This window comes from Loxodonta africana, chromosome 3, assembly GCF_030014295.1.
Source record: "Loxodonta africana isolate mLoxAfr1 chromosome 3, mLoxAfr1.hap2, whole genome shotgun sequence".
NCBI classification, from domain to species: Eukaryota; Metazoa; Chordata; class Mammalia; order Proboscidea; family Elephantidae; genus Loxodonta; species Loxodonta africana.
Window position 1 is genome coordinate 12,940,072 of NC_087344.1, and position 18,827 is coordinate 12,958,898.

At 41.9% G+C, this 18,827-nt stretch overlaps 1 protein-coding gene across 5 annotated transcripts in view; it reads left to right on the top strand.

Moving 5' to 3' along the window:
• Window positions 1-489: 489 nt before the first annotated feature.
• Window positions 490-18,827, top strand: part of LOC100677508 (zinc finger protein 883-like) — a 48,198-nt gene continuing 29,860 nt past the window's right edge. For 2 of the 5 annotated variants that reach the window (XM_064280529.1, XM_023540518.2), the window contains exons 1-3: window positions 490-562; window positions 9,513-9,645; window positions 16,784-16,868. In XM_064280529.1, the coding sequence (XP_064136599.1) occupies window positions 16,839-16,868 (30 nt within the window). In that variant the 5' untranslated portion in view covers window positions 490-562; window positions 9,513-9,645; window positions 16,784-16,838. Of the gene's footprint in view, window positions 563-9,512; window positions 9,646-16,783; window positions 17,029-18,827 lie in introns of all 5 variants that reach the window. The other 3 variants (XM_064280530.1, XM_023540515.2, XM_023540516.2) reach the window with 3 other exon arrangements.

Below are 18,827 nucleotides of genomic sequence, written 5' to 3' on the forward strand. Positions count from 1 at the left end.
TTCCCTAACTTGATCTCACTGGAGGTTAAATGAGTGAATAAACAGATGTAAAAACTGTTTATAATTGCCGCTTTCAAAGATACTTAAACTTTCGCGGTTTATAATTGTCATTTTTAAAGATACTTTATCTTTTCTCCCTCTCTTATAGACCAAACAAACAAACAAAAAACAAAACAAAACACATAGCCATTGAGTGGATTCTGAACCAGCGACCCTATAGGACAGAGTAGAACTGCCCCATAGGGATTCCAAGACTGTCATCTTCACGGAAGTAGACTGCCACATCTTTCTCCCGCGGATCCGCCGGTGGGTCCGAGCCGCCGACTTTACGATTAGCAGCCGAGCGCTTAACCACTGAGCCACCAGAGTTCCCTCCTGAAAAGAGCGGTGGACAAATCCAAAATCCGAAGGGAAGCCACTAAACCCAGGTCACCAGGTGGAGCCCTTTGAGTCCCCGCCCGGAACCCCTCCCCTTTGGCACCCAGAATGCCTGAAACCGGAAGCGGAAATGCGCGTGTCCCGCTGGCCTCCATGAAAAGTCGCTTCCAAGCTGCGGTGTGAGGTAGGTTTGTGTGTCCAGTCCGGCCTGGTCCAGTACCAGGTGCAGCCCGCCGGAGACCCTGGCGGACTCTAAGGGCGCTGTCCCCGCTCTCCTGCGCAGTGGTGGCCTCTTGTTCTCCTCGGGCTGCTCGAGAGCCGCCGGGCTTCCTGTAGCCGCTCTGTGCCCGGGCCCTCCTGTAGCCGCCGCCGCCGCGTCCGCCTCCTCCGCCTCCGAGAGCTCGGCCGGCCACGCCCACTTCCGCCTGGGTGGTGGTTGGGACTGGGGAGTAGATGTTCTGGTCCTGGGTTTCTCGGTGTATTTGCAAGTAAATCGTGGGAATCCTCGCTCAGCAACAGTGTGGCTATCACACCGGCAGCGTCAGCTTCATTGGGAGTTCGTGAGAAATGCGGTCAAAGGCCTCATGGACTCCCAGGGTAGTTAGCCTGAGTCTAAATGCCCTGTCCCCCTCCAGCCCGCCGTTCACCACGCTTCCCTTTGTTTTCATCAAGGCAGGGTTTTTGTTAAGTTTTGCTGATCATACAAAAAGTAAGATTATGGTGAGGCATATAACCCCCCCGCCCCACTCACACACTGATGGTTTTAGGGGTTTAAGATAGATGAAAAATTTAGAAACATGAGTTGGTACTATGGGTATTTAGGATCTTATTTATCCCAAGTTCAGGAGGAAAATGTTTAGAGGCACAAATGTAGGAATTTAATTTTAAGGCACAAGTTTTCTCATGATTGTGTGAGAAACAGTATGTCCAACCCTAGTTGGCCTGATGTAAAATGTGATGTGGCTGAACAAACAGTATAGGTGGTGAGAGCTTTATAGAGATCACACACCCAGTGTTTGAACAAGATCTTAAGGAATGTCGTTAGGTGCGGTAGAGTTCGTTCCTACGCATAGCAACCCTAGGTAGAACAGAAAGTAACACTGCCCAGTCCTGCACCATCCTCACAATCCTTGTTATGCTTTAGCCCATTGTTGCAGCCACTGTGTCAATCCATCTCATGGAGAGTCTTCCGCTTTTTCGATGACCCTCTACCAAGCATGACGTCCTTCTTCACGGACTGATCCCTCCTGATAACATGTCCCAGGCATGTGAGATGTAGTCTTGCCGTCCTTGCTTCTAATGCGCATTCTGGCTGTACTTCTTCCAAGGCAGGTTTGTTCACTCTTGTGGCATTCCGTGGTGTATTCGTATTCTTCATGAACACCACAATTCAAAGGCATCATTTCTTCTCCGGCCTCCTTGTTCATCGCCCAGCCTTTGCATGCATTTGAGGCGATTGAAAGCACCATGGCTTGAGTCAGGTGCACCTTAGTCTTCGTGGTGACATCTTTGCTTTTTGACACTTTAAAGAGGTCTTTTGCAGCGGATTTGCCCAATCTGAGGAATGGCTGAGACAGAATCTGTGTAGGATTGGATGCTGGTGATTCAGCCACAGTTTTTGCTACCAAAGAACCACAGTTCTTAGTAGGTTGAAAGCTTCTTGAAGCAAAAGCTGTACATATTCCCCATGTGAAAGCAGTGAATATTGGGAACGAAGGCAAAATAGGAAGCAAGTGTAATGAAAGTAATCAAAATATTTGAATAAAGCCTAGAGGATCACTCATACTACAGTGTTGCAGAAAGTACCTCATCCTTTGTTGTAATTATTTTACGAAGCACTCTTGCTTAAGTAAATGTGAAATGTGCAACTAGTAGAAAGTCATGATCTATAGTAAATAATTTTGAACTTGAAGCTTAAATTGATGAGCAAATGATTTGTGGCATCTGTAGTATGACTAGAAAATGTTTCTTTTTTGAAGCAAATGAAGTGATGTAGAATGCAGGTAATATGTGTATTTCAAATCTATCGAACGTAAGAGCAACAAAGGAGAGCGTTTTACATAGAAAAAACTTAGGAAAAATGTACAGACAATAAAGAGTCAAGTAGGGTGTCCCTGGGTGGCACAAATGGTTAAGCTGAAAGGTTGGTGGTTTGAACCTACCCAGAGGTGCTTCGAAAGATATGCCTGGCAGTTGCTACCAAAGGATCCCAGTCTTGAGCCCCTATGGAGAAATTCTACTCTGCACCCATGGGGTAGCCCTGAGTTGGAATGGACTCAACGGCACCCAACAACAACAGAGTCGTGCAGTAGCTGCATGTATTACTTCCAATATTTAAAGTGTCTAAATTTAGGTGTCCTGTTTGAGAAATCATTGCTAACTCCTTGCCAGTAGTGTAATCTCTCTCTCTCTTTTTTTTTTTTTTTTAACTATTTAGAATTATAATTCATGAGATGTTTTAGTTATGGAAATTGTTTTTGTGTGCCATCGAGTCGATTCTGAGGTGTAAAAACCTATAGGGCATAGTAGAAATGCCCCATAGGGTTTCCAAGGAGCACATTGCCACATCTTTCTCCTGAGGAGCTGCTGGTGGGTTCAAACCACTGACCTTTCGGTTAGCAACCAGCTGCATAACCACTATACCACCAGGGCTCCTTGTTATGAAAGCAGTCCAGTTATTTTATATATATATAAAATATGTCTATCCCAGTAAAAAAAAAACTTGGGATAGACATATATATATGTAAAAATTTATATATATAAAATTTTATATAAAAACCCCAAAATGTATATAAAATATGTCTATAGTATGTATATTATAATTATATGTATATAATGAGGCGATCCAGACCCACTTACCTTAAAAAGTCCCGTCATTACACACTGCAGTTCCTCAAATGTGATTTTATTTCTCTAGGTTAATAACAGCCTAAGGTTGGCATTAAATCTTTAAAATACTCCACTCATGTCCCCGTAGTATCTAAATTTTCCTCCTTTCATTCACACAGTCAGACCAAGAAACTAAGTTTCTTTCTTTCCTTTTTTTAATGGTGTCATTTCATTCTATCGTTGTATGTGTGGTAAAATTTATGTAACAACACCTCTTCCTATTTCACCCATTCTTGCATGTACAATTCAGTAACATTAATTACTTTTCACCATGTTGTGCAGCCATTATCACTATCAGTTTCCAAGTTTTTCCATAATGCTTAGCAGAAACTCAGTATCTCTTAAGCATTAACTCCCCTCCTCCCTCCCATCAACCCTGGATAGCCACGGATAAACTTTGCTGTTCTAGATATTTCATGTAAATGGGATTATACAATATTTGTCCTCTTGTGTCTGACTTATTTCACTTAGCGTACTGTTTTCAAGGTTCACCCATGTCATATCTTTTATGAAACTTCATTTCTTTTTATGACTGAGTAATGTTCCACTTTATGGGTGTACTACATTCTGTTTATCCGTTCATCTGTTGATGGACTTTTGGATTGTTTCACTTTTGAAAACAAATAATACCTCTTTATGTTCATGCTTTCAAGCCTTTTGGGTATATACCTGTTGTTAGGTGCTGTCGGGTCGGTTTTCTACGGATAACCACCCCACGTGACAGTAGAACTGCTGCTTAGGCTTTTCTAGGCTGTAATCTTTGTGGGAACAGATCGCCAGGTCTTTTTTTTTTTCCCATGGAGCTGCTGTGTGGGTTCAAATTGCCAACCTTTCAGTAGCAGCCAAGTGCTTAAATCATTTGTGCCACCAGGGCTCCCAGGAATGGAAATTTCTGGCTCATAAGAGTAATTGTATGTTTACCTTTTGAAGACCACTAAACTGTTTTCCACAGAGGCTGCACCATGTTACAAGCCCACCGACAATTTCTCCACATTCTCTCTAGCTCTTGTTGTGTTTTGTTTTTCTGATAGTAACAATTTTAGTAGGGTTGAGATGGTATCTAATTGTGGTTTTGATTTCCCTAGTGACCAATGGCATTGAGCATCTTTTCATGTTTATTGGGCATTTGTATATCTTCTTTGGTGAAATATCAATTTAAGTTTTTTGCCCATTTTTAAAATAATTTCTTTGTCTTCATGTTGTTGAGTGATAGAAGTTCTATATGTATCCTGGATATTTAACCCTTATCAGATATATGATTCCCAGATATTTTCTCTCATTCTGTAGGTTGTCTCTCCACTTTGTTGATAAAGCCTTTTGAAGCATAAGATTTTTTTTAAGTTTAAAAAAAAAAATTTTATTGTGCTTTAAGTGAAAGTTTACAAATCAAGTCAGTCTCTCATACAAAAATTTATATACACCTTGCTAGGTGCTCTTCCCCTAATAAGACAACACACTCCTTCTCTCCGTTCTCTATTTTCGTGTCCATTCGGCCAGCTTCTGACACGCTCTGCCCTCTCATCTCCCTTCCAGACAGGAGCTGCCAACATAGTCTCCTGTGTCTACTTGATCCAAGAAAGTCATTCTTCACCAGTATCATTTTCTGTCCCATAGTCCAGTCCAATCCCTGTCTGAAGAGTTGGCTTCGGGAATGGTTTCTGTCTTAGGCTAATAGAAGGTCTGGGGACCAAGACCTCCAGGGTCCTTCCAGTGTCAGTCAGACCATTAAGTCTGGCCTTTTTACGGGAATTTGAGGTCTGCATCCCACTGTTCTCCTGCTCCCTCAGGGGTTCTCTGTTGTGTTCCCCATCAGGGCAGTCATCGGTTGTAGCTGGGCACCATCTAGTTCTTCTGGTCTCAGGCTGATGTAGTCTCTGGTGTATGTGGCTCTTTCTGTCTCCTGGGCTCATAATTACATTGTGTCTTTGGTGTTCTTCATTCTCCTTTGCTCCAGGTGGGTTGAGGCGAATTGATGCATCTTAGATGGCCGTTTGCTAGCATTTAAGACCCCAGTGTCACTCTGCAAAGTGGGATGCAGAATGTTTTCTTAATAGACTTTATTATGCCAATTGACCTAGGTGTCCCCTGACACCATGGTCCCCAAACCCCTGCCATGGTGGTCTTCGAAGCGTTCAGTTTATTCAGGAAACTGCTTTGCTTTTGGTTTAGTCCAGTTGTGCTGACCTCTTTTGTATTGTGTGTTGTCTTTCCCTTCACCTAAAATAGTTCTGCTCTACTATCTAATTAGCAAATACCCCTCTTCCACCCTCCCTCCCCACTCTTGTAACCATCAAAGAATATTTTCTTCTGTGTTTAAACTATTTCTCGAGTTCTTACAGTAGTGGTCTCACACAATATTTGTCCTTTTGCAGGTGACTAATTTCACTTGGCATAATGCCTTCCAGATTCCTCCATGTTATGAAATGTTTCATGGATTCACCATTGTTGTTTATCGATGCATAATATTCCACTATGTGAATATACCATAATTTATTTATCCATTCATCTGTTGATGGGCACCTTGGCTTCTTCCATCTTTTTGTTACTGTAAGCAGTGCTGCAGTGAACATGGGTGTGCATATATCTGTTAGTGTAAAGGCTCTTATTTCTCTAGGATATATTCCAAGGAGTGGGATTGCTGGATCGTATAGTAGTTCTATTTCTAGTTTTTTAAGGAAGCACCAAATCGATTTCCACAGTGGTTGAACCATTTTACATTCCCACCAGCAGTGTATAAGTGTTCCAGTCTACCCACAACATCTCCAACATTTATTATTTTGTGTTTTTTGGATTAATGGCAGCCTTGGTGGGGTGAGATGGAATCTCATTGTAGTTTTGATTTGCATTTCTTTACTGGCTAATGATCGTGAACATTCCCTCATATATCTGTTAGCTACCTGAATGTTTTCTTTAGTGAAGTGCCTGTTCATATCCTTTGCCCATTTTTTCATTGGGGTATTTGTGTTTTTGCAGTTGAGTTTTTGCAGTATCATGTAGATTTTTAGAGATGAGATGTTGATTGGAAATGTCCGAGCTAAAACCTTTTTCCCAGTCTGTAGGTAATCTTTTTACTCTTTTGGTGAAGTCTTTGGATGAGTGTTTGATTTTTAAGAGCTCCCCGTTATCTAGTTTCTTTTCTGGTGTTTTTGTATTGTTAGTAATGTTTTATATACTGTTTATGCCATGTTGACTCTATTTTTTCTTCCATAATCTGTATCGTTTCAGAATTTATATTTAGGTCTTTGATCCATTTTGGGTTAGTGTTTGTGTGTGGTGTGAGGTATGGGTCTTGTTTGATTTTTTTGCAGATGGATATCCAGTTATGCCAGCACCATTTGTTAAAAAGATTGTCTTTTCCCTGTTTAACTGACTTTATGCCTTTGTCAAATATCAGCTGCTCATATGTGGATGGATTTATGTCTGGATTCTCAATTCTGTTCCATTGGACTATGTATCTGTTGTTGTACTAGTACCATGCTGTTTTGACTATAGTGGCTATATAGTAGGTTCTAAAGTCTGGTAGTGTGAGGACTCCCACTTTTTTCTTCTTTCTTGGTAATGCTTTACTTATCCAGGGCCTCTTTCCCGAAGCATAAGCTTTTTAGTTTATCTGTTTTGTCTGTTGTTGCTTGTGCTTTTGGTATCGTAATCTATCTTCAGAACCTGTCTGGGTTTAGGAGGAGGGATGAGAATCACCAAGATCAGCACAAAGCTGGTCCCTGTGAGGCGAAGGTCAGGCATACCTCCACTCCCAAATCTTCACTCTTTCTGACACCAGCCGTACCCATGGCCCTCTGTACTTGTCTTCTGGGTTCAGTAATTTCTTGCAGTGACCACACAGGACTTACAGACCATACTGACGATTATGTGGTTCTTTAGGGAAATAACAAGCTACAACTCAGGATCAGGATCACCCTGGAAGCAGCAGGATATAACTGAGGATGCAGTTCATCAGTCAGGACAGCTTCCAACCAAGACAGCTTTCAGCTGCTTCTTAGCCACATCTGCAGACAGGCAGCCGGCAGGCCCTTCTCTGGGCCTCTGCCCTGCTTGGGCAAGTGTTACAAATCTTTATCCGCAAACAAGTACCTGGTAGCACCCCACTTGGCCTCCCCAAAGGCGCTCAGCTCTCTCTCACTCTGTGGGCTGGCAGGCCCACTGCAGCCACCTTACTCCGTGGGCCGGCAAACACCACCTTGTCAGTCTGTTGATCCCGTGGTTCCCACCTCTGGTACTGCCACTGCCATTTCTCTGCTGCTAGGCTTTGCTGTGATCGCCACTGTTTCTCTCTGTCTCACACCATCATCAATGTTAAGACTCCCTCTCTCTCCTGGGTCTAGGAGGTTTTTTTTTAGCATAGGAACACCACATCCAAAGGATGCTATCCACTCCAGGCACTTCTAGATGGTAGGAATTAGCCCTTACATTCAGTTTCAAGGCATGGCCCTTCCAGCCAGACCTCAAATCAGTAGACCACAATTGCTTGATTTGCATAGTAACCATCAGTTTTCCCAAGGTCATTTAATCCTTTTGGGTGGTTTCATGTCCTTATTTGCACAGTATACAGACCAATCCGTGCAAAATTGTTTCCAAAAGTTCAAAATGTGTAGAGGAGGAATGACCATTAAACACCACTTGTAATCTCAACATCGACAGAAAAATGTGGTGCCTTTTTCCCTTTTCTTTCCTAGAGATAGATATGCTAGAAGTACTCACTTCCTGGACTGGAGTTACTCTTGGAGACATGACTGGTAGTGTAGTCACTGCATGTCAATTGAAACCTTCATTCAAAACTGAGGAATTCTTCTAGTTCAGAATCTCAGATAACTCCACAGTATTAACGTCCAATTTCTAAAGGCCTAATCCGTGCCAGAACTGTGCTCTTACTTTTCTGTAGCTTGAGGCTTCAGAAGTGGCAATAGAAACTGTGTCAGAGGTCACAGTTTGATTTTTAGTGTCCTGGAGGAGGCAACCTATAGGTTCAGGTATGGGCTCTTGGGTAACAATGGACTCAGACACCAAAACCTTCCCATAGTCTACCTGGAGCACCAAGGGCTCTATGACTCTGAAAACTAACATGTCCAAGACAGAACTTTTACAATCTCACCTAAAAAATCTGCTCCTCACTTGGCTTTCCCATCCTAGTAAATGACATCAGCATCCATTCACTGTCGTCAGGTGCTGTCAAGTCAGTTCTAACTCATAGCGACCCTGTGTACCACAGAATGAAACACTGCCCAGTCCTGCGCCATCCTCAGAATCATTTTGTGCTTGAGTCCATTGTTACAGCCACTGTGTCAGTCCTTTTCCTTTAGGGTCTTCCTCTTTTTTGCTGACCCTCTACCAAACATGATGCCCTTCTCCAGGGACTGGCCCCTCCGGGTAGCATGTCCAAAGTATGTGAGATGAAGTCTAACCATCCTTGCTTCTGAGGAGCATTGTGGCTATACTTCTTCAAAGACATTTGTTCTTTCTTCTGACCAGCACCATAACTCAAAGGCATCAGTTCTTCGGTCTTCCTTAGTGTCCGGGTTTTGCATGCATATGAGGTGACTGAAAACACCTTGGCTTGGGTCAGGCCCACCTTAGTCCATAAAGTGACGTCTTGGCTTTTTAACTCTTTAAAGAAATCTTTTGCAGCAGATTTGCCCAGTGCAATGCATAGTTTGATTTCTTCACTGCTGCGTCCGTGGATGTTGGTTGTGGATCCAAGTAAAATGAAATCCTAGACAACTTCAAACTTGCCTCCATTTATTGTGATGTTGCTTATTTGTCTAGTTGTGAGGATTTTTGGTTTCCTTATTTTGAGGTTTAATCCATACTGAAGGCTGTACTGTTTGATCATCATCAGTAAGGGCTTCAAGTCCTCTTCATTTTCAGCAAGCAAGGTTGTGTCATCTGCATAATACAGGTTGTTAACGAGTCTTCCTCCAATTCTGATGCTGCGTTCTTCACATAGTCCAGCTTCTTGGATTATTTGGTCAGCATACAGATTGAAAAGGTATGGTGAAAGGATACAACCTTGATGCACACCTTTCCTGATTTTAAACCACTCATTATCCCCTTGTTCAGTTTGAATGACTGCTTCTTGATCTATGTATAGGTTCCTCATGAACACAATAAGTGTTCTGGGATTCCCATTCTTTACAATGTTATCTATAATTTGTTATGATCCACACAGTTGAATGCCTTTGCATAGTCCATAAAACACAGGTAAACTTCTTTCTGGTATTCTTTGTTTTCAGCCAAGATCCATCTGACAGCAGAAATGATATCCCTCGTTCCATGTCCCCTGTCGAATCCAGCTTGAACTCCTGCAGTTCCCTATCGATGTACTGCTGTAACCACTTTTGAATGATCTTCAGCAAGATGTTACTTGTGAGTGTTTTTAATGATTTTGTTCGACAATTTCTGCATTCTGTTGAATCATGTTTGTTTGGAATGGGCGTAAATATAGATTTCTTCCATTCAGCTGGCCAGGTAGCTGTCTTCCAAATTTCTTGGCGTAAATGAGTGAGCACTTCTGGTACTGCACCCATTTGTCGAGATATCTCAGTTGGTATTTCATCAATTCCTGAAGCCTTGTTTTTCACCAGAGCCTTCTGTGCAGCTTGGACTTTTTTCTTCAGTACCATCGGTTCTTGATCATATGCTACCTCCTGAAATGATTGAATGTCAACCAGTTCTTTTTGGTACAGTGACTCTGTGTATTCCTACCATCTTTTTTTGATGCTTCCTGCGTCGTTCAGTATTTTACCTGTGTTGTTGTTGTTAGGTGCTGTCGAGTCAGTTCCGATTCGTAGCAATCCTGTGTACCATGGAACAAAACACTGCCTGGTCCTGTACCATCCTCACAGTTGTTGTTATGCTTGAGCCCATTGTCGCAGCCACTGTGTCAGTCATCTTGTTGAGGGTCTTCCTCTTTTCTGCTGACCCTGTACTTTATCAAGCATGATGTCCTCTCCAGGGACTGATCCCTCCTAACAACATGTCCAAAGTATTTAAGACGTGGTCTCTCCATCGTTGCTTGTAAGGAGCATTCTGGTAGAATTTTATGTATAGAATCCTTCAGAATTGCAACTCAAGGCTTAAGTTGTTTCTTCAGTTCTTTCTGCTTGAGAAATATTGAGCATTTTCTTCCCTTTTGGTTTTCCAACATCAGGTCTTTGTATATTTCATTATAATAGTTTACTTTGTCTTCTTGAGCTGCCCTTTATTCAGCTCTCTTACTTCATCATTTCTTCCTTTCACTTTAGCTACCCGGTGTTCAAGAACAAGCTTCATAGTCTCCTCTGACATCCATTTTGGTCTTTCCTTTCCTTCCTGTCTTTTCAGTGACCTCTTGCTTTCTTCATATATGATATCCTTGATGTCATCCCACAGCTCCTCTGGTCTTTGGTCGTTAGTGTTCAGTGTGTCAAATCTATCCTTGAGATGGTCTCTAAATTCAGATGGGATATATTCAAGGTTGCACTTTGGCTCTCATGGACTTGTTCTAATTTTTTTCAGCTTTAACTTGAACTTGCATATGAGCAATTGATAGTCTGTTCCGCAGTTGGCCCCGACCTTTTTCTGACTGTTATTGAGCTTTTCCATGGCCTCTTTCCACAGATGTAGTCAATTTGCTTCCTGTATATTCCGTCCAGTGAGGTGCATGTGTATAGTCACAATTTATGTTGAAAAAAGGTATTTGCAATGAGTAAGTCATTGGTCTTGTAAAATTCTGTCATGCAGTCTCTGGCATTATTTCTGTCACCAAGGCCATATTTTGCAATTCCCTCTTCTTTGTTTCCAACTTTTGTAGCTCTTCCGCCAGTAATTATCAATGCATCTTGATTACATGTTTGATCAATTTCAAACTGCAGAAGTTACTAAAAATTTTCAATTTCATCATCTTTGGCCTTAGTGGTTGGTGTGTAAATTTGAGTAATTGTCATAGTATCTGGTCTTCCTTGTAGGGACATGGATATTATCCTATTACTGACAACTTTGTACTTCAGGATAGATCTTGAAATGTTCTTTTTGACAATAAATGCAACACCATTTCTCTTCAATTTGTTATTCCCGGCACAGGAGACCCTATGATTGTCTGATTGAAAATGGCCAATATCAGTCCATTGTAGTTCAGTGATGCCTAGGATGTTGATGTTCATGTGTTCCATTTCATTTTTGACGACTTCCAGTTTTCCTAGCTTCATACTTTGTACATTCCACATACCTATCATTAATGAACGACTGTAGCTGTTTCTTCTCATTTTGAGTCATGCCACATCAGCAAATGAAGGTCCCAAAAGTTTTCTCCATCCATATCATTAAGGTCGACTCTACTTCAAGGAGGCAGCTCATTCCTGGTCATATTTTGAATGCTTTTCAACCTGAGGGGCTCATCTTCAGATAGTGTTCTGCTGCTATTCATAAGGTTTCCCTGGCTAATTTTTTCAGAAGTAGACTTTCAGGTCCTTCTTCCTAGTCTCTCTTAGTCTGGAAGCTCCTCTGAAACCTTTCCACCATGAGTGACCCTGCTGGTGCTTGAAATACTGGTGGCATAGCTTCCAGCACCATAGCAACATGCAAGCCAGCACAATATGACAAACTGATGGACATCGTGAGCCGTTCCCTAGCTTAGGGGAAATAGTCCAGGCTACTCTGTGAGACATCTACCTTATGAAAGCAACCTCTGAAATTTTCTTCTACTTTTTCTCTTGTCACAAGAAGGTATAATCCTCACCCAGCAGCAAGAGGCATATTTTGATAATATAAACCAAGTGAGCTGTCAATCACATGTGGAATAAGATGCATATGTTTTGCATTAGCAAACAAAATTCTGCTCCGTTAGGCTTATGCATAGCTCTCTGAATTAAATTTATAATACTCACTCTCATGTTAGATAAACTCTTGACACATTTTTAAAAAAAACTTTTTCAAAGATGTCAGGATTTTCCCTGCCTTTCATCCTTCGTGCCAGGCATTTCCTCTGATTAGAGGAAACCTTAACTGTAGGATTTCGATAATTCTTACAATTCAGGTCTCACTTCAAATGACACCTCCTCACAGTGCTACTTCTGTCCCCTCATTACACCCACTCATTTCTATGTCTAAATATCATTGCATTTTTCAGAATGTGGTAAATGCAGTTTAGGTCGACATTAACCTTAATCCTATAAATACCACCAAGCTGGACTGAGTGTTACCTTTGCTTTTACCAGCTTTATTTCCCATGTGACAGACTTCCAGCTAACAAAAAGCTGTGAAGCTGTGTGTTGTGGTGATGGCAGCTTTCACACCCTCTCTGCTTGTTGGTCGCTTAGGATTCTGGTGAGTCCGCTAGAGCTGTGATGTCCACTAGGCAGGTGTGGCTATTTTAATTAAAATGAATTAAAACCAAAAGTCACATGTTAAGTGCTAAATAGCCACATGGGGCTAGTGGCTACCATATTGGATTGTGCAGAAAGAGAACATTTCTGCCTTCATGGAAAGTGTCACTGGATAGTGCTGCTCCAGGCTTTATATATATATATGTATATATGTATGTATATGTATATATATTAGTTTGTGTGTGTCATCAATGATAGGTGTCATAGGCCAGAAGGAACAAGAACAACAAACCCAAAATACAGAGTGTCTGCCTATAGGTTTATAGCCTAGCATGGGAGACAGTTTTAAATACATAATGAAAAGCCAGGGACATCTGATACCTGTAATAGAAGGACCTAACAACCCTAGAGCCAGGTTAGACTGCTTCAAATGGAAAATTACTTAAGTGAAGATTCAAAAAATTAGTTAGATTTTGCTGCATACACAGTTAAGCAGGACTGGTAGCATGTGGATGGATGTGGGTAGAAAGAGTATTTAAGTTAGAAAAGATTGAGTGCATAAATCCCTGATGCAGCAGAGAATCCAATATCATCCATTCTTTGATGAAAGTCAGAGATGATTGAAGCAGACAAAATAGCGTGGGTTGCGGGGCAGGAGTGTTTGTCATGAGCCAGATTGGAGGAGTTCTTTAGAACCATGCTGTTCTTTAGAACCCTGCTGACTACTATGGGCTTTTTGAAGGGCAGTGGACAACCACTGATGTGCATTAAGCAGGGATAGGCGTGAGTATATTTATAATTTTAAGCAGAACACTCCAGCTCCTGTGCTGCAAATAGATTTTGGAAGTGGCAACCATGATTGCATGACACCAGGCAGGAGCTTGTTATAAGCAAGTTAAGGAAGACTGTAGGAGGCCTAGACATGGAGATTGGTTGTGGATCAGGAAGACAGTGGGAGATATAATGTAGATGTAGGTGGTTCAAAGGGCATCAGTTGAAGGGAATGGTCATTCCTTGAGTTACAGACTATAAAGCAGTGCTTCTTGAACTTGAATGTCAATGTGGATAACTCGGAAATCTTGTTAAAATATTTTGATTCAACAGGCCTGGAACGGGCATGAGATGCTGCATACCAAACATGCTCCTAGTTTATGCTGAAAATAATAAGTGTAGAAATAAAGATGTGAATTAAAATTAGAGTCCTATTAGAGAAAATAATAAAAGGAGGGATAACGCTCAAACAGGAAACACTGGTTGGTATAAAGACCATGCAAGAGAGAAAGAGAACGTTTACAATGAGACCACGAAATAAAAGGGTAGAGTCAGCTGGGTGAGCAAGTGGGGATAGAAAGAAACAGGAACAGAGGCAGGAGAGTGCTCCTTAGAGAAAACTTATTTTCTCATGTGTTGGTTGATTGATTATTATAAACTTGAAAGAGATAGAGTTCAGGAATCCTCCCAGATTTCTACAAAGCTTAGGGACTGGTGGTGTCATCGTCTGAGAGTGAAGAAAAAAACAAAACTCAAGGGGAAGGAAGATTTAATTCTAAAAGCAACAGGAAGAATATTGATTACATATTATAATGCTACAAATGAAATGAAAAAAAGCAGTTTAAAAGCACACCAGACCATCCACATATGAGCAGCTGATATTTGACAAAGGCACAAAGTCAATTAAATGGGGAAAAGACAGTCTCTTTAACAAATGGTACTGGCATAACTGGATATCCATCTGCCAAAAAATGAAACAAGACCCATAACTCACACCATGTACAAAAACTAACTCAAAATGGATCAAAGACCTAAATATGAAATCTAAAATGATAAAGATCATGGAAGAAAAAATATGGGCAACGCTAGGAGCCCTAACACATGGCATAAACAGTATACAAAACGTTACTAACAATGCAAAAACACCAGAAGAGGAACTAGATAAGTAGGAGCTCCTAAAAATCAAACACCTATGCTCATCCAAAGACTTCACCAAAAGAGTAAAAAGATTACTTACAGGCTGGGAAAAAGTTTTTAGCTAGGACATTTCTGATCAGTGTCTGATGGCTAAAATCTACATAATACTGGAAAAACTCAACAACAAAAAGGCAAATAACCCAATTAAAAAATGGGCAAAGGGTTTGAACAGACACTTCACCAAAGAAGACACTCAGGCAGCTAACACATACGTGAGGAAATGCTCACGATCATTAGCCATTAGAGAAATGCAAATCAAAACTACAATGAGATTCCATCTCACTCCAACAAGGCTGGCATTAATCCCCAGAAAACACAAAATAAATGTTGGAGAGGTTGTAGAGAGACTGGAACACTTAGATGTTGCTGGCGGGAATGTAAACTGGTACAACCACTTTGGGAATTGATTTGGCCCTTCCTTAAAAAGCTAGAAATAGAACTACCATAGGATCCAGCAGTCCCACTCCTTAGAATATATCCTAGAGAGATAAGAGCCTTTATAGGAACATATATATGCACACCCATGTTTGTTGCAGCACTGTTTACAATAACAAAAAGATGGAAGCAACCAAGGTGCCCATCAACAGATGAATGGATAAATAAATTATGGTATATTTACACAATGGAATACTACACATCGATAGAGAACAATGATGAATCCATGAAACATTTCATAACATGGAGGAATCTGGAAGGCATTATGCTGAAATTAGTTGCAAAAGAACAAATATTGTATAAGACCATTATCATAAGAGTTGGAGAAACAGTTTAAACTGAGAAGAAAATATTCTTTGATGGTTACAGGAATGGGGAGGGTGGGAGGGAGAGGGGTATTCACTAATTAGATAGTAGAGAAGAACTATTTTAGGTGAAGGGAAAGACAACACACAATACAAAAGAGGTCAGCACAACTGGATTAAACCAAAAGCAAAGAAGTTCCCTGAATACAACCGAATGCTTTGAGGGCCAGAGTAGCAGGGGTGGGGGTTCTGGGAACCATGGTTTCAGAGGACATCTAGGTCAATTGGCAGAATAAAATCTGTTAAAACATTCTGCATCCCACTTTGGTGAGTGACGCCTGGGGTCTTAAACGCTAGCAAACGGCCATCTAAGATCCATCAATTGGTCTCAACCCCCCTAGAGCAAAGGAGAATGAAGAACACCAAAGACACAAGGTAATTATGAGCCTAAGAGACAGAAAGGGCCACATAAATCAGAGACTACATCAGCCTGAGACCAGAAAAACTAGATGGTGCCTTGCTACTACTGATGACTGCCCTGATAGGGAACAAAAGAGAGAATCCCTGATGGAGCAGGAGAGCAGTGGGATGCAGACCTCAAACTATCCTAAAAAGACCAGACTTAATGATATGACTTAGACTAGAAGAGCCCCAGAGGTCATGGTCCCCAGACGTTCTGTTAGCCCAAGACTGGAACCTTTACCAAAGCCAGTTTTTCAGACAAGGATTGGACTGGACTATAAGGTAGGAAATGGTACTGGTGAGGAGTGAGCTTCTTGGTTCAAGCAGACACATGAGACTATGTTGGCAACTCCTGTCTGGAGAAGAGATGAGAAGGCAGAGGAGGACAGAAGCTGGCTGAATGGACACAGGGTGAAGAGAAGGAGTGTGCTGTCTCATTAGGGGAGAGCAACTAGGGGTACATAGCAACGTGTATGTAAGGTTTTGTATGAGAGACTGACCTGATTTGTAAACTTTCACTTAAAGCACAATTAAAAAAAAAACAAAACAAAACACCAGAAGGGTTTCAATTGCATGTAATTAAAAAGTCGATGAAACATGGTGAGTTCATTGACTAAACTTGAAAAATATTTCTCCCTGAAAATTCACCCATGTCGATACCAAATAAAAGTGTGCATGTTCACTGACTAAGGGTAAAATTACATATGTGAACCTAGAACCTCAACTTTGGACCCCTGACTTCCTGGAGGAAATCAGTTGAATCCAGCCTGTCCAGGCCTGGATACTTCTGCTCTGGGATGAGTAAGTTCCTCCATCTGTGATCTTATTGCCAGAAGGAAGAGGCCTGGGGAGCTGTGTGAAGAAAGAAAGTGTGCAAGGCTGGAGGCTGACCTGCCCTAAATGCAGATGCAGTCAGAGTGGAGCATTACCTTGAGCCTAGGAGGAAGCCCTGCCCTGGGAAAGAGCTGAAGGCCAAGAACCTGTTACTTCCTCTTTGCTCAACCCTGTCTTCCCCCTATTCTTCCATTTCAGGTCCCAGGTATGACGCAGGGAGAACTAGTCCAGTGTAGGCACCTGGGGACCTAGGATGACCATGTTGCACGTCTGTAAATCACAGGTAACGATTTCAACTGCTCTGACTGGTGTGTGAACCAAACATTCATCTTCCTCCAAACTGCCTGTTGGCTCTACTTCTACTCCTATCCCTCTTCCCGAGTGACATCTTGGGCTCAGAGAGGATATTCGCTTTAGACTCCAGAAGCTGGAGCAAGGACATGGTGAGTACTGCAGAGAACTGGGTTATTCTTGCCATAACGGAGTGAGGCTAGATAAGAATTGTGTGGGGACCAGCTATGTGCTCTGGCCCCTATGGTTCCTCAGTGAGGTAAAAAGGTGGCACAGGAGGCCAAGCAACTGGCCTTGGGAGGCATCCTAGGCCCTACTGCACTGTCACTGGTCCCTTTCTGTATATGGTTTTTCAAGGATTGGATATCTGGGGTCACCTGCCTTATGTGACTCTTGGAGCTGGCACCTTGGGGCAGTAACATCACTACCCTGGTCCTTGGTGTTCTGTGCTAATGACAGGATCTCCTAACCAGAGCCTGTGGATGGAGCAGCTCTGGCTGAAGAGGCTGAGCCCCAGGCCCTCTTGGGCCATTGTTGCCCCATCACTGAAGATTGTTCTTGGCTTCCCCGGGTGCTGTAGGCTTTTCAGTGCAGGTCTAACGTTATACTTCCAGCTCTCACTCTGTGTGATGGGTAAAGAAGGGGGAAGAGAGTTGGTAGGGGTAGGCCCTAACTCTGTTTATGGGGTCCTGGGTGGGGCTTGGTGCTTTCATGACATTGTCACCAAAGGGATGATGCTGGGGAGAGAGAGTCCCGCTGGATTCTGTGTGGGGTTTCCAGACCTATTCTTTGCCAGTGGGTTTGCCTTGAGCTTCTCAGGCGTGTGAGAACCAGGAATCCCCAGCCTAGGTCTTTGTCCTCCCACCTAACTGTACAGAGCCAAAAAACCAAACCAAACCAAATCCATTGCTGTGGAGTTGAATCTGACGAATAGCGACACTATAGAACTGCCTCATGGGGTTTCCAAGGATGTGAACAGAAGGAGACTGCCACATCTTTCTCCTACAGTATGGCTGATGGATTTGAACCAAGTGCTTTAACCATGGACCCACTAGGGCTGCCTGTACCTTGAGCTGGTGTTAAATCCCTATAATTTTCAACTGCTAGAATCTAAAATTAAAGTTTTTTTTTTTTTTTTGCTAGAGAATCTCAGCATATGAGATGCGTATGTTTAAGTTCTTGGGTTTAGAGTTTCCACCACTGGAAGAAAATTTCTAGATCACTTTGTGTGTATCTACTGAGGATTTTTCAATTGGATATAAGACTTCTCAAACACAGAGGAATAGCTATTTTAACTGATGTAAAAGTTACACTAAAACCGACTTAAATCTTGAAAAGGTGCTTAAAGACTCCTATTTCAATTAAAAAGTCACCGTAGAACCCCCTAATGTGTTAAATAAATTAGCCATTTGAGAAAGATTCTCCTCACTGAGATAAAATGGATGTACAGATGCTCATATCCCTGGTCATTGTGTTTAGGAAGAGAGTTCTAATTTACATTTTTACCATTTGCACAAATATATTGTTGTTGTTAGGTGGTGTAGAGTTGATTCTGACTCATAGTAACTCTGTGTACAACAGAATGAAACACTGCCCAGCCCTACACCATTGTCACAATTGTTGTTAAGCGTGAGCCCATTGTTGCAGCCACTCTGTCAATCCAATGCAGTCTTTTGATTTCTTGACTGCTGCTTCCATGGTGTTGATTGTGGATCCAAGGAAAATGAAATCCTTGACGATCTCAATCTTTTCTCCATTTATGATGTTCCTTATTGGTCCAGTTGTGAAGATTTTTGTTTTCTTTCTAGTGAGGTGTAAATCATACTGGACTCTGGTCTTTGATCTTCATCAGTAAGTCCTTCAGTCTTCTTCACTTTCAGCAAGCAAGGTTGTATCATCTCCATAACACAGGTTGTTAAAGAGTCTTCCTTTGATCTAGATGCCCTGTTCT